The 16,834-nt window shown below is 36.0% G+C and overlaps 2 protein-coding genes across 6 annotated transcripts in view; one reads left to right on the forward strand and one right to left on the reverse strand.

Annotated features, from left to right (window-relative positions):
* Positions 1-7,268, forward strand: part of LOC107596042 (docking protein 6-like) — a 92,385-nt gene extending 85,117 nt beyond the window's left edge. For 2 of the 4 annotated variants that reach the window (XM_016286648.1, XM_016286645.1), the window contains one exon: positions 7,009-7,268. In XM_016286648.1, the coding sequence (XP_016142134.1) occupies positions 7,009-7,157 (149 nt within the window). In that variant the 3' untranslated portion in view covers positions 7,158-7,268. The other 2 variants (XM_016286646.1, XM_016286647.1) reach the window with 2 other exon arrangements.
* Positions 7,269-9,800: 2,532 nt separating this feature from the next.
* Positions 9,801-16,834, reverse strand: part of LOC107596041 (CD226 antigen-like) — a 12,240-nt gene continuing 5,206 nt past the window's right edge. Inside the window, exons 2-6 of one of the 2 annotated variants that reach the window (XM_016286643.1) lie at positions 14,330-14,656; positions 13,826-14,182; positions 13,143-13,239; positions 12,506-12,568; positions 9,801-10,060 (exon numbers count right to left, since the gene is read on the reverse strand). In XM_016286643.1, the coding sequence (XP_016142129.1) occupies positions 9,952-10,060; positions 12,506-12,568; positions 13,143-13,239; positions 13,826-14,182; positions 14,330-14,656 (953 nt within the window). In that variant the 3' untranslated portion in view covers positions 9,801-9,951. Of the gene's footprint in view, positions 10,089-12,505; positions 12,569-13,142; positions 13,240-13,825; positions 14,183-14,329; positions 14,657-16,834 lie in introns of both variants that reach the window. The other variant, XM_016286644.1, reaches the window with a different exon arrangement.

Consider the following 16,834-nt stretch of genomic DNA (forward strand, 5'->3'; position numbering starts at 1 on the left):
TTAAAGGGGTCATATGATGTGATTTCAAGTTTTCCTTTCTCTTTGGAGTGTTACAAGTTGATTGTGCATAGATGAGATCCCTGAAGTTGCAAAGACTAAAGTCTCAAAACCAAAGAGATATTCTTTATCAAAGTTAAGACTCTGCCACGCCCCCCTAAAACGGCTCGTTCTAACACGCCCCCACATATCTACCTCACTATGTGGGAATATTTGCATAATGCCGCCCAAATGTGCACGCACTGTTCGTGTGTGTGTGTGTGTGTGTGTGTGTGTGCGTCAGAGAGACAGAGAGAGAGAGAGAGAGAGAGAGAGAGAGAGAGAGAGAGAGAGAGAGAGAGAGAGAGAGAGAGAGAGAGGGGGAGAGGGGGAGAGGGGGAGGGTCACATCATAGTGGAGGCAGCTGTCTTAACTGTGGCTTGTGTACTGCAAACACATACCAGCTTCATCACTGTGTCTGTCACACGACTCTGTTCCCCTTTCTGGTTCTGTCTTTACATTTATTTTGAAAGATGAAGCTCACGATTATGGTAAGGGGCGTTACATTTCCGACGAGTGCTTGCGGTGTTCGGCCAATCACAATGCACTGGGTCAGCTGGCCAATCAGAGCAGACTGCGCTTGTCGGAAGGAGGGACTTTGTAGAAAACGAAGCGTTTGAGAGAGGCGGGGCATAGAGGACCTACAATAATGTACAGTATTTGAAAAATAATGGGTTTTTTGAACATTAAAGCATGTAAACATATTCTGTTACACCAAATACACACAATAATGATCTTTAAAAAAGCATCATATGACCCCTTTAAACATTACAAATTATTTCAGAATGTCTTGGGATTTGATTTTGTTAGTTTGTTTAAAAATTTTCTAAACTATATCAATAAATACTAATACACAACTTTATTAAATAAAATTAAAAATGACAAATTTGTATTCAATATATATTGTATAGAATATTATTATATAAAATTTGGGATGTGTTAAAAGCAGGCATGCACAAATACGCAATATGATGAAACCTCACATACGTACAGTGCATTTTACTGTTAAGATCAGTTACATCTTAACATACAGTGGATTATATGGTTTAGATTGGTTTCATGCTGTAGAGCCACTAACGGCTCATAATGTTATTGACAGTGTTTTAAAACACAAGCAGTCGGTAACCATTACTACTGGCCAGAGGTTTCCATAAATATTTAATTCACATGTGAGGTTGTTTATTTGTTGTAACTAAGTTTAATAGTACAGTGCACACATTGTTAGTGGTGTGTTGGTTGCAACTTAGTGCCCATTTATGCCACAACTAGACTGAGCTGATGCAACCGGCCCATGATGCAATGGCAGAGATGTCATAATGTAAGTAGAGCAGTGAACCTTGCATCCTGTTTTTTTTTCTTTTCTTCGGCTACATCTATCTGTCAGTCTGACAGAACAATATATTTGAATGATTGTGAAGGATTACACATTTTCAAAGCATTAAAGTAATGAAATTTACACAATAAATACAACAGGTTAAAACAAGTACAATACTCTTACAATACTATACTGTAGTTTCTGCTCTTCATTCTCTAGAGCTGCCTTGTAAGTCAGACTGATGTGACCGTCCTGCTTTAATGTCAAGCCAATGACAAATCGTCTGTGTCCCACCAGGTTAGATCAGTGTACTGCAGCCTCTTGTGCGAGCCTATGTGTGTATGTACACATTTGTGTGTGTGTTACAGCTGTGGTGTAACCCGGAGCCCTGGCGCCGCAGGAGCTGTCTTGCACACAACAAATATGCTTGTTTACCATCCCAGCAGATAATTCCTTTTTTTTTTTTTTTTTGTCCTACCCGACTGAAACCAGGCCACAACTTTGAGCAACAGATCTGTCTTATAATGACTTTTTTTAAAGACTGGCTTGTTTCGAGTGAAGTACGCAAAGCTTGTTTGGCTTCTGTCATTTCATAGGAACTAATGAAGAAGAATGGAGAGGTTGTCACTTGTTTTCTTCTCTGGTCATTGTTAGTTGGAGCCCCTGCGGTGGGAACTGATGGTGTTGGTCAACTGGATGTTTGCAGTCAAAATTGGGAAGTCAAACACAGCAGCACTTCTGTCGATGTTACTAGTTAGAATAAATGTAACTAATTTTCTGTGCATGTTACTCCTTTAATGACATAAAGATAAGAGGAGATTGTATTTTTACTTCCTCGTTTAGTGTTTGATGTTTAACAAGTTATTTTTGCCATTGTAGCCTATACTATTAGTTTTTATTAAGATTTTTTTAATTAGCTTTTATTTTTTAGTTTGAGCAATTTTGTTATGTGCTGTTATCATCTATTTATTTATTTTTATTTTTTTTATTTAGCTTTTTATTTCAGTATTTTACTACTTCAACAAACTTATTTCAGGTAGTTGCCAAGGCAACATTTCTTATTATTGTTTAAGTTTGTAAGTTTCAGTTTTTCATCTAATATTACTATTTTATTTTAGCTTTAGAGTGGCACGGTTAGCGACGCTAGACTTTTGAACTTGTCTATGAGCCTCAGCTCTAGACAGATCATCCCCCCCAGAGGAGGATTTGGAGCGCCGAGGAATGAACTTCCTGAAAGTAGCTTTCGCCTCTCTGAACTTATCCACAACCGCCTTGACGGAAGTGCCAAAAAGCCCGGTATAAGCGAAAGCGGAGCATCGAGAAGAAAGTCCTTTTCTTTCTTCCGCTTTCACCTATATACTCTTAAAAATAAAGGTGCTTCACGATGCCATAGAAGAACCTTTTTGGTCTAAATGGTTCCATAAAGAACCTTTAACATCTGAAGAACCTTTCTGTTTCACAACAGGTTCTTTGTGGCGAAAGAAGGTTCTTCATATTATAAAAAGGTAAGAAAGAGATGGTTCTTTAAAGAACCTTTGACTGAATGGTTCTTTGTGGAACTAAAAATGGTTCTTCTATGGCATCGCTTGAAGAACTTTTTGAAGCACCTTTATTTTTAAGAGTGTAACCGTAAGATTGCCGCCGTAGCCACCATTGAGTGACCAATGGCAGCAGCAGTTTGCTTGGTGTTGCGGAGAGCTAGATCTGTGGTGCGACGCAGCTCTTCCACCGTCTCAGGAGACAAACCTCTGCCCTTATCCAAATCCTTCAACAAGTCAGCCTGATAGGCTTGTAACACTGCCATGGAGTGCAAGGCTCCACCAGCCTAACCCACTGCCACATACGCACAAGGTGGTCTGAAGTGCCATGGATAGCAAGGCAGGAGTCTTCAGAGGACGACTCACCCTGCGAGAGAGAGAGCTCACAAACGTCTCTTAAACGGGAGGCATCCTCGCGTATCCACGCTCGGCCACACCCTCAACATTAGCATAGTCACCGTGTTGAAAGGGATGTAATCAAGCTCGACCTGTGATTCCCATGAGCTGAGCTCTCATGTTCTTTTATCAGATATATATAATGGATTATTTATTATTATATAATGCATTATATAGAATTTTCTATTGCTGTATATATCTGTTGAAATTAAAAATGGATTTATAATGTAGACTACAGTCACGTCGTCTGATTTTTTCATTATGGTTTGAGTCTCAGTATTTGATAAAGAAACAGTTTCCTGGTTGCTCAGGTACACTGTATTGCCTTTGTTATAAGAAAGTGATACAGCTTGTAGGCTCCAGACACTGCAAATATTGTGAGAGTGTCTGTGTGTGTGTGTGTGTGTGTGTATTATCATCCAAGTGCTGTTTATCTGGCCGTTGCTTCATTTCCTCCATCCTGTAGAGCTCACTGCCAGCTCAGATCATCTGTGGTGCGGTACCCTGACTGCAATTTCCTAAGGTGATGGAAACACGTGGATGGTGTCTGTAGGCAGGTCGCTGGGGCCACAGAGGCATAACATGTTTACCAAGCATGCAGGACAAGTGGCGCTCCGACTGCCCTTGGGTTCATACAGGCTCCCACAAATCCGCTTACATCAAAAGTGTGACATCTGGATGAGAGCCAGAGCAGGAGAGCTCAGTTCTGCCACATTCAACCCTCCTCCAACACACCTGCCTGGAATTTTCAGAAAAAACACAAGGGGGATTGGACGTTCGGATGAGGAGGGTTGGAAATAAACTCCATTTCATCTTCACCTAGTTCACACAATTAAAGCTGCAGACACTTTAGGCTCAAGTCATGTTGGTGATGTTTTAATGATTGCTAAGCAAAGCATTATGTGTGGGCAAGTAATGTCAAGGTCTCCAGAATTAAACAAAAAATACATAAAATCACTACCTGAATTACTCCGATATCTGCATTGTATCAGCACATAAATAAACATATCCGCTAAATATCATCTTATCTGCTTTACAAACAAATGTTCTAGTACGAATAGTAAAGCAAATGTCAAGTCAAGTCAAGTCACCTTTATTTATATAGCGCTTTTAACAATACAGATTGTGTCAAAGCAACTGAACAGCATTAATTAGGAAAATAGTGTCAATAATGCAAAATGACAATAGTAAACACTCATTTTTCAGTTAAAGACAGTTCATCATTGAATTCAGTGATGTCAACATCCAGCTCAGTTTAAATAATATCTTTGCAATTATGTCAACGATAACGCTGGAAATGAAGTGTCCCCAACTAAGCAAGCCAGAGGCGACAGCGGCAAGGAACCAAAACTCCATCGGTGACAGAATGGAGAAAAAACCTTGGGAGAAACCAGGCTCAGTCGGGGGGCCAGTTCTCCTCTGACCAGACGAACCAGCAGAACGGAAAAATCAATATAAGACGTAATAAAACAGACGATGAATAATATTAACAGCAATTATTATATGATGCAATCAAACTTATAGCAAAATGTGGTAGTTCTGTAAGTTGTTTCAGGGTTGGCATCATCTGAGGTCCTCTGAGGGGTTGGCATCATCCCCTCAGAGGGAATGTGTCTCCATGTATACGAAACCTATGCCGCTCTCATACATGTTTTTTGCACTATGAATTTGCACAAAGCATAGTGTGATTGACTGCTTATATTACACACTGAATATATGTACAGTACTGTATAGTGGTCGAAAAGTAGATACTTTAGCATTAAGTATTGGACCACAGTACATTGTCACAAAATTGACACTTACAGACCCCATTTGCTTCTGAATTTACTGCAATTCTTATTTTTAAACCATACATTTAAAGTTGTGATGAAATGTAAATAGCGGCAGATCTTTTCTTCCATATTGTGACATATTTCTCAGCATAACGTATATATGCAGGGTGAGTTGTTGGGAGTCAACTGTAAAAAATAAATAAAATTAAACTGACAAAATGAAAATCAAAATGGCTTTGATCATAAAACAAAGCATTTAAATATCATTGTAAGACATTACTGGGAGATATAGAGTGACAACTGATATTTATATGCATTTTATGTAAGTAGTCTTCTATACTGTTATATTTTATTGATTTAAATACAAGCTATCAGTATTTCATAAAAATGTTTTCCCTTGTGTGTGAGCTCTATATAAGCCATGATAGCCTCGTTTATCAAACATGATACTCAAAATAAATAAAAAATAAAATGGGACTCTAATAACTAAAACTACATAAAGGTTCAATAAAATGTTTCATCAAAAATAATATAAATCTAAAACCTGACTCATTTGATATGTCAGGCTTTACAGGGTTAAGCAGACTAAGTGATTGGAGAAATCTGGCATAAGTCTGTCCTTTTACTGAAAGTTTATGACATTTTGATTAAATATTATGAGGTTAAAAAAAATCAAATGTATCCATGGATGAATTGTTCACAATAAAATCTATAACATGCATTTACAAAATAGATGAAATGAGACCATTCAATTGAAAAAGAGAACAGTCTTGTTTTCTCGTGTTCTTTTTTGCAAGACATTGTTTAGTGATATCTGAAAAGCACAAATCCACTGGAAATAGTATGCACCTTTAGCATACTATTCTCAAAACTCTGATTTGGGACGCACGTACTAATTATTATTTAGGACGGATAGTTTGCAAATTGGGGAGAGAGAGCTGGCGCAGGACTCGGCCCTCTTGTTTTGCTAAAAAATGCATTGGTTTTTTTTTCTTTACAGGGTTAAGCAGACTAAGTGATTGGAGAAATCTGGCATAAGTCTGTCCTTTTACTGAAAGTTTATGACATTTTGATTAAATATTATGAGGTTAAAAAAAATCAAATGTATCCATGGATGAATTGTTCACAATAAAATCTATAACATGCATTTACAAAATAGATGAAATGAGACCATTCAATTGAAAAAGAGAACAGTCTTGTTTTCTCGTGTTCTTTTTTGCAAGACATTGTTTAGTGATATCTGAAAAGCACAAATCCACTGGAAATAGTATGCACCTTTAGCATACTATTCTCAAAACTCTGATTTGGGACGTAATTATTATTTAGGACGGATAGTTTGCAAATTGGGGAGAGAGAGCTGGCGCAGGACTCGGCCCTCTTGTTTTGCTAAAAAATGCATTGTTTTTTTTTAAAAGAAAAGACCAACCAAAGGAACAGTTCACCCTAACTCACCCACCTGTAACAAGTTACAATCTTCCATGCAATACCTGTACGTTTCTCAGAAGCGGCTCGGTTGGATTGTGAATAAAGTCTGTGTCGTTCGCTCGGTGGGCTTTTATTAGTTTGAGTCAGTGCTCTATATATGGGCTTGGGATTGTTAAGAAACCTACTTGGAGAGCAGGTATCCTCGTCTCACCCTGGATATTCTACTCCTCCTCATCCATAATTGATCACACAATCACCTCTAGAAAATCGAGTTAAGCCATCTTCCTCTCCTGCGAGCGTGCCAAACACTGATAGGTGGAGAGATGCCAAGATCTTTTTTCCGTCTTGTTTGAGGAGCAGTGCGATATTAATGCACAAAGGCGATCAATGCTGCATTCAAAAGCAAAAGTTAATCGATGCACAGAAATTTGTTCTGCCGTACAGTTCCTATTATCTTTACTCGAATGCCGTTTGGAATCAGTGCCGTGTCAATAACATGCGTTATAATCTCTTTGGCTCTTTCAAGGTACGAGCTTGACTATGACACTCATTCCACGAGCGCAGACGTTTCAAAGCTTCCTTTCCGAGCAGACGGAGGAGGAACGGACCCAGGCGCAAGCAACGGCGGCCTCTAGCGGCTGCGACAGGGATTGCAGCACCTCGCCGCTCCGTTGACGAAAGCCACGACTCACGGACATTCCAAAGCTTATAGACACATGTACAGTATGAACTCTCTCTCTGTATATGTATGACTTAATAATTATTTGTAGAACAGTGTGTATAGTAAGAGCCTCTTTTTGTACGTTGAAAAAAAAGAAAAAAAAATGCAAAAAGTTGTACCATAAGCTTTATTTTCCTTGTGTAGTTTAAGACAAATGTACTTTCTGCGGTTATTTTTCAGATTTACTGTAAATATTAATGCGCTGTAGCGCTTACACAACAAGTTTCTTGCATTTTTTGTCTGTCGTCGTAATGGGACACCTACTTAGATTCTGTCAAACAGTATCTGTTTGTGTTTTAGCACCCTGCACTTTTAAATTAGAGCTTGTTTTGCACTTTTGTCATTTGCTTTGGGGTTCATTATATGCAGCCATGTTGTCTGTAGATGTGTGCAGTGTGGTGTTTTGGGGGAAATGGAAAAATATATATACTTTGAAAGGGATAGTTCACCCAAAAATGGGATATTCTGTTATCATTTACTCACTTTCCAGACGTGTGAGTCTTTTTTTCTTCTTCTTTGGAACACAAATATTTTGAAGACTGTGCTGGTTGCTCTTTTCCATAAAATCTGAAAACAATTCAAAATGACAAAAGCATAGGCTACATCATAAAAGGCGACAATCAATTCAGATTTACTCAACCATTAAAACACCTTTAAATGACTGTTGATGTTTTGTCTAATTGTGCTAGAAAAACCTGTTTCAACCAGAATAATAACACAAATGATTATGTCATAACTCACGATGTGGAGCTAAAGGTTTGAGAAGCACATGAAGAATTGCCCCCCTCCCCCACACTTTTTCCACATGTAATTATTTACTCAGAAATCGTTCTAGTCCGCATTTAGTAGAACTTGAATGTGAATTAACCTCTGTTTTATTACAATGTGCATTGTTTTTCATTTAAAAATGACTTGAAAAAGTGAATTTCTAGTGGTTGTTTAGTCAAACACTTTAAATCCATTATATTTCAAACCTTGCCGGCTATGAACATTACTTAGAAATTTTCTTTTTTTTTTCTTCTCGGAATCCTTTCTTTCTGGTTGTGTTAAAGCATTTACACAGGTTTCAGTTTGTGTGTGTATACGCTTATTTGTAATTGTATGTTGTTGTTTTTTTTTATCCATGTTTTATTTTAAGGCATTAAGTATTTTGTCCTGTGTTGATATGTCAATGTTTACTGAGTAAAATAAACTGAATGGACTTTACAGTATCCCCTGAATACTGTATATGCAGCCGCAATAAAGAAATAATTCACCAAAAAATGAATGTATATAATAGCCTACATAATGTATGTATATAAAACAAGCAGTTATTTGATCAAAACCCACAGTTAAAACAGTAATATTAAGAAATATTATTACAAGTATAATGAACTGTTTTCTTTTTAAATATATTTTAAAATGTGATTTATTTCTGTGATGGCAAAGCTGAATTTTCCGCATCAGTACTCCAGTTCTTCAGTGTCACATGATCCTTCAGAAATGATTTAAAAATGCTGATTTGGTGAAACATGAGGCAATAACGGTATGAAAAAAAAATCTTATCGATGTTGAAAACAGTTGTGCTGCTAAATATTATTCTGGAAACTGAGAATTTGTAGGCCTACTTTCAGGATGAATAAAGTTCAAAAGAACAGCATTTTGAAACAAAGCAATTGTAACACATCATAAATGTACCATTAATAGTAATAAATTATAGTAAATCCAATATTTTAATCAATCTAATATGCTGATTTAGTGCTTAAAGTGGCAATATGTAACTTTTCTGGTTAAAAATGAACAAAAATCGTTTTTTAGTAAGTATAAGACATCAGTGTTCAAAACTGTCTTCTTCAATTCGCAAAGGTAAGCTTTTAATATTTATTTATAATTTGAGGTGTAGGGTCTGATTTTGCAGGAAATTGACAGAACAGAATAAAGACTACAAGGCATGTGTGGAACAGTTGTAGCGTGTTCTCAGAACAGTTGCTTAGAATCTGAACTTGTCATCCCGATGGCTGCTTTTAATCGGTAGAGTTTTAAACAGCAATCATCGTTGTCATTTGTGGGGTGTTACAGAGTATTTGTTAAATCTAGCTAACAAAATATATATTGTGTGTTTGAGTGGTCCAGACGCTACATTGTCAAAACTAAGAAACCTCAAACCGCGGAAAGTCAGCAGTCAAAAAGAGAAAGCGACAGAGGCCTGTACTAAAACCAGAGTAAATATCGGCATGGTTTTTGAGAAGTGGCGACAACTCCAAGATATGAAGAATATTCATCAATATTGAAATAAGTTCTGCTTAATATTGTTGTGGAACCATGCTTTTTTTAAGAAAGTTAAAATGAACCGGATTAATTTGAAATCGGCTAGAAATGTTTTGTAGCCTAATATAAATATATTTACTGTCATTTTTGATCAATTTAATGAATAAAAAACAACTTACTGATTCCAAACTTTAGATGTAATATATATTTTTTCCCTTAAGAGTTGTTCCCTAAATAGTACATAAAAAAAGAAAAGCAAAAAGTCAACATTAAATGTTAATTTCTTTATAGGAGTCTTTATAAGAACATATATCTCCAACAACATCATACAGGCATAATACAGTGTCATGAGGCCAAATCCCATCTCTTTTAGAGTACCAAGCATAATTTTTGATTTGTAGATGCATCAAAATGTGATTCATTTTATTCCTGTACATGTTAAGTGCTCTGTGCTCAAACCTCACATCTGAACTTTTGAATGATCTTAATCATTTAAAGTCATTATGTCTCACAAAGCAACTCATATTCCTCCAGTAAGCTGAGCATTGTCAGTTCACCTATGAATAATGGAGCCTTCGTATCCTGGTTTTCATTCGTGAGGCTGGTACTTCTGCGGAGAGAAAGCATTCGGACCCAAACTGAGACACGAGACAAGGATGTGATTTTGAGAAGATTCATCCACTCAAAAGCTCTCGGAGGTCCAATCATTTGTTAATTAGAGTCACTCAAACTAAAGTGTTGCTTCGGTGTCTGCTCAGAGCGACTGTGCTTGGCTTATATCTGGCTTTGATACAGTCCAGAAAGCTTCTTAAGAAGATTACCTGTCAAACTGACTTCACAGAGGAGCAGAGAAGACATTTTCCACAATGTAGTCATGAGCAGCCAACATCCAGCACCATTACGCAATGAAATATCATGTAATGTGGGTTCTGGGCCAGGCTTGAAAGGTTAATGTAATGATGAAGATGACGATGATGGTGGTAGTGGTTCATCAGATGACAAATTATATGCATGGCTCCATTAATCTTCTGCATTATTAGGAATTTCCCCTCTGATCCATCCATTAGTATTTATTAGTGGTAGTTATTAAGCAAAGACACATTTAGCTCAGGCCTGCTAGGACATGACACCACTGTTCAATACAATATTATAAATAGGGATGCACGATATTATCGGACTGATATCGGAATCGGCCGATATTGTCTTTAAATGTAAATATCGGCATCGGCCCGATATGAAAACTTATGCCGATTGCCAATAAGATGAATATGTTAACTCGCATGTGCTCAGGGTGTGCTACTGATTAGATCATGTCAGCAGTGTGGCTCATTCTTGAAGCAAAGTTTTGCCTGAATAGTGATTAGATTCACTGTTTTGGATCGCTGCATTTAATCTGTGAAAGCAGTACAGAATGACGCGTTCCTGTATGATAGAGTAAACCATAATAGCACGTGCAGTTGCAACAGCGGCAGCCTCCCCCAGATCCTAATACCCATTCGGTAAGGAGTTTTAATCTGTAGGGGACGCTGTTTGCCTACTTCTAATTAAATTAAAAGTAAAATAGCCTACGCAAATAACATTTAGACTGTTTCTGATTAAATAAAGCAGTAATTGATGTCATACATTTTTTTAATTATGTTTTGATTTAAAGGTCAGAAGCCATAGCTTATATGAAAAAAAATCACAAACATGACACTTGTAAATTAAATAATTTTATGTATACTGATTTATTCATTAATGTGTAATACGTTTTATATTTTAAACAAAACTTAAGCTCTAAAAGATTTTCTGAATTTTTACAACTCTTTTGTTTTAGACCATCTACAAATGTTAAATATTAAAATCAAATGTTATGGTTAACACTGCATCTTTCTGGGGAAAAAATGCAGCGTTTAAAATCGTTTTTTTTAATAGTTATTTTCAAAGCTTCAATGTACGGTCAAAAAACCTTCATTATTGTTTATTTAATTCTAACAAATAAGTTCTTGTTAAAAAAACTAACCAATATTTTGCTTATAATTTCTGCACAGGAGAGACTTGGTGTTGTTTCCAAACAAAAGGAAATATATCGGTATCGGGCAAAATAAGATGAAAAATATCGGCAAAAATCCAATATCGTGCATCCCTAATTATAAACATTATAATAGAAAATGCAAAATGCAGAATTTCTCTAAACTATACTGTGTAAAGAAAAAATGAATTTGGGAGACATTGGAAATGGATATGAATATAACAAGTGGTATTTTTGCCTTGCAATTTGTAGACATTGTTATTAATGAGGCGTCATGGGTTAATCCCAACAATGAAATATGGAAATATGTTTATATATAATATACAGCAGGGTGAATTTCATGAAATATGTCCAGGTTATACTCAGTGTTGTTATTATTAACTAAAACTTGATTCTAAAGCAAAAAATATGATTTTTCAGAAAATAGATGCAATATTAATGTTAGAAAACTTTGTAAATGTTGCAGTCACAACAAATTTGAATTAAAATAAGTTCAAGTGCTTAAATGACTAAATCTGAAATTACATATGAATTAAATGTAAACATTATTATATTTCTGTTATATATATAATATCTTACATTACAATATTATATTAAAATATATAATTTTACACGTATATAAATTATTACTATATATTAAAACATTTTAAATTACACATATAAAATAAAAATAATACAAATATTATGAGAATATGATGATACTGTTAAAATACTGTTAACATAAAAATGTACAATTGTTTTAAATTGTATAATTCCAGTGATTAAATATTTATATTTCATGGTAGTGTTAGTTGTACTGAATTTCATTTGATTTTAATAAACAAATACAATTTCAGTATCGACCAGATTAGTGCATTATAATATAAAAATAGTCACACTATACACAATACACAATTTGAATAAACACTACAATTCTGAAGGAGTACTGAAGTACCGTGACCAAAGTAAGTCACAATAATCATTTTTGAACACCTGATTTTGTAGTGAAATGAGATTCACACAGCAACAATACATGCTCAGCTGTGCGGAGCAAAACTGATTGACATATTTACCTGTCTTTTAGCAGGATGCAGTTTGATTCTGTACTCCTCTCTCTTCCTTTTCATCCTGTGAAAACCAGTTTAGAAATTGAGTGACGGTTTTCTCTAGATGACATTAAAGGCCACTTAATCATTTTATTAAGGAGCAGGAAAGCATACACTGCAGTATAGAGATAACCTCGCTTCACTGCAAAATAACAAACTGCACACTCAGTGTAAAACTTAGTGAGACTGGCAGCAAGTGTGTTGGACATATGGTGAAGGCGAAGAGGGGATGGGATTTCACAGCCAATTATCTGAGAGACCTCTTAACAGACAAGCCAGATGCTTATAACTTCATACATAATGAAAGCTATGGGAAATGCATTGTCCTTCAACCTTCAATCCAAATTTAGTCACAACATGTGCAGAACACAAGTCTGTGCTATTATACCAGTAATTAATCTGTTTGTTTTGTTTTTAGTTATGTTAGCCCTCTCATTTTCCACATAAAAATTGGGAAATTATGCTTTTTGCTGTTTATCACCTGCTAGAGCACACCCTATAACAACAAGACATCCTTACTCAAGTACTCAAGGTGGTTTGAACTGTTAGTGTAAAAACTGCTGGGCGTTTATGAATAATACAGTGTTATGACACACCTGTTCAGCCACGTCAGTAATAAAATCATCAGAAGAGCGACACCAACCAGCCCTCCTCCAATATACACATACAGCATGTGATGAAGACCCCTAAAATCTGAAATGAGGGATAAACACAGGCATTAAACTTCAGCTATTAAATTATCCAAAAGTAAAGAAAAAATTATAAAACATTTAAGAACTGAGCTGCAGCAGGACAGTGTTGTAACTTAAGTGTTGTATTTCTCAAAATAAAACAATGGAGTATGAAAAAAGTAATAGTTGGCAAAATGTTTATAAACTCATGGTTTAAGTTCTTCAAAAAATGGCTTTAATTCTTAGGGGTATTAACTGTTCAGAATCAAAATGAAGAACCTTGAATGCAAAATGACGTAGGACGTAATATTTTAGATTTTCGTTTTCTCAAAATCATTTAATTTCTTGTTTTTCTATGCTTTATATATAAATCTTGTATGTTAGCCTAAGCAACAAAAATTCTGCCATGCGTGGCAGCATATCATAGTTTCAAATTTATCTCTGTTTTAAAATTTTGTTTAATTTTTTTGCATTGAAATGTAGTGAATATAAATTAATTGGTTTTAAAGTCAACTGAATCTAAGTTTCAGCCCACAAATGATTTTTGGTGCTTTGTAGAAAACAGTTTGGTTATCTCTGCTTTAAAGATAGTTCATCCCTTGTCCTACCTTGAGCAGGCAGAGTGGTCAGCAGGATTGTGGTGGACTGGACACCGGCGTCTGTGCTGAAGTTGCAGCGGTAGAGTCCTCCGTCTTCTTTGATGATGTTGGTGAGGTGTAGACTGACCTCCATAGCATCACTGCAGTTCAGTCGTCCTCTACTGTTGAACTCGCTCAGCTCCACACCATCTTCTAGCATCTGACACGTTGCTATAATATTACTACTGCCCACCTCGGTATCCAGTTTCTCAATGCTTACTTGGTAAACCTCACCATTATGGACATGGTCACATCTAATGGTCAGGTTGTCATTCTCTGTGACCACCAGCTTATTGTCCGTTTGAATAGAGAAGGTGGTGGTGATTGCTAGAAAAAAGAAAAGTAGGAGTCATGTTATACAAGATCTTTAACATTGGAAATTTGTAACCTAGTTAGCTATTTTCACTGTAGGGTTAAACCTGTTGGATTACCATATCTGTAACATGGCGAAATATAAATATTTTCTTCATTCACCTGCTCTTTCGACAAATGTGTCTTTGGTCCATGAACCCTGAGGATAAGTCTGCAGAGAGCAATGATACTGGCCGATGTCACCCTCAGTGACGTTCATTATGGAAATGCTGCCGTCCATCTCTGTGGTTTTCAGAAACTCCACTCTGCCGCCATATGATGGCTCAAAGTTGGTACCATACTGAGGATGATAAACAGCTACAGGTTTTGAAAGAGACTTTTTAGTCCAAGAGACCATAATGAGCTGGCCAGTCCACGGACACAGGCAGTCCAATATCATTCCATCCTTCAGTATGACTTTTGATTCTGGGGCTTTCATCTGAACAGAGCCTAGAAGACCATTATGAAAGTGCAGGAAATCAGACAGAGATAAAAATGGACACAAAAGAATACAAAATCATCTAAAGGTACATCATTTCAAGTGAAGAAAATACTGGCAGAGAACATCTGGGTTCACACACACACCTTCTGACCAATACTTAATTTTTTTCCTGGGCATTTGCAATTACTGGATTTTAAAATGTAATCATTTTAACTCATAAAAAAAGAAAATAAAAAAATGATTATTTTAGAAATACTTTACTGTTCAAAAGTTTGGGGTCTGTAAGATTTTTTTTAAATGTTTTTGAAACAAGTCACTTATGCTCATCAAGGCTGCATTTATTTTAACAAAAGTACAGTTATACAGTAATATTGTGAAATATTATTACAATTTAAAAAATCCTATTTTAATATATAATGTATTCCTGTGATGGCAAATCAGAATTTTCAGCATCCATTACTTCAGTCATCAGTGTCACATGATCCTTAAATCCTTTTTTTCAAATGGTTCAAGAAACATTTCTTATCAAGCTTTAAAACAGTTGTGTTGCTTAATTGTTTTAGGTTTTTTTTAGGATTCTTTGATGAACGTTCAAAGCTATAATAGAAAAAATATATATATATATATATATATATATATATATATATATATATATATATATTCTGATTTGCATCCATTAAAGATTACGATTCCATATCAAACCTAATTTAAAATATTAAACATATTTCCAGGAAGTATTTATTGTACCTAATACAGTCGTATGTGCCAAAATACTAGGGCTGGGTAAAAAAATATTGATTTCTCAATTAGTCTAGCCTGTCAGGTAATGAACAGAACATTGTAGCGCAGCTCCCATCCAATAAATTGCAATAAGCTTTGTGATTTGTTGCTTCTGATATGAAACAAAGTCTCAAATTCTGTCCATTACAATACCATTCTGTCTTATTACAATATTAAAATAGTAAATGCCGTTTTGGCACCGTTTAATGTGGAATGACTGTCCATTACAAGAGCATACGGTGCCCCTGCCCACATCCAGTAACATGGCACCAGGTGGACACGGCATTGTGTTTTCGGTTTTGGTGTTTATGATTGTTTGTAATTTGTGCCCATCAAGCGAAACTTTCTCTGATGATGAGCAATGCTTTAATGTTTTTTCGGAAGAAAGATGCGACGTGATATCTATTGGTTACGGGCGAAATATTATTTTTTCCCTATTACATTTACACTCATCCAGGCCCTTGATCTCAAAACACCACTCCAATGCCCGAAAATTCATTATTATCCTATGCCTGTTATTGTCAGGCGACATTCACCCTTGCCCAGGTCCTAATGGGGAAGTTTGTCCCGGTTTTAACAAAGGGCAAGCTTTGGAATCCGGATCGTACTTGGCTGAACGGAATTCCGCTGTTGTACAGGTACGAGTGTCATGTAGTGACGGGGCTACAAATATTAACAGCATGGCTAATAATATATCCCACCTTTTCATGGATAATGGTGTGGTCATGATGGGCGACGAGGCGTCTGCGAGGTCTAGTTTGGAGAGGACAGTTTGCCGGGGAGGACGTGTCGTGGTCGTGGACCAGAAAGGCGCAGAGCAAGATGAGACCTTAGTTGATGAAGAGACTCTTCCAGTATCAAGAGGCTCTGCCGCTTTGCTTGGGGACTATTTTAACACAAAAGGTTTACATTTTGTGCACTTAAATATAAGGAGTTTGTTACCTAAGATCGACGAAATAAGGTGCTTAAGAATTGTAAAGTGGGTATTTTTTGCTTAACAGAAACATGGTTAGACTCATCTGTAACTAATAATGAAATAAAAATAGATAATTATAATGTTATTAGGAAGGATCGCAATAGACAAGGAGGAGGTGTTTGCATTTTTATTAGATCGGATATTAATTTTAATGTGTTAGACATTAATGTTGAGCAAGAGTTGCTGTTCTTGGATTTATTGTTGCCTGCGACTAAGCCTATACTGTTTGGACTTTGTTATCGTCCACCCAATCAAAACAATTTTTATGATGGACTGGAGTTTGTTTTGAGCAACAATAATGACGATTTGGCAAAAGAATGTATTATTATGGGGGATTTTAATACAAATATAGCTAATAGAAAAGGGGATAATTTTAAAGCTTTACAGACATTATGCCAATTATTCCATTTAACCCAAATAATAAACAAAT

This window comes from Sinocyclocheilus grahami, unplaced genomic scaffold (genome assembly GCF_001515645.1).
Source record: "Sinocyclocheilus grahami isolate Dianchi unplaced genomic scaffold, SAMN03320097.WGS_v1.1 scaffold213.1, whole genome shotgun sequence".
Lineage (NCBI taxonomy): Eukaryota > Metazoa > Chordata > Actinopteri > Cypriniformes > Cyprinidae > Sinocyclocheilus > Sinocyclocheilus grahami.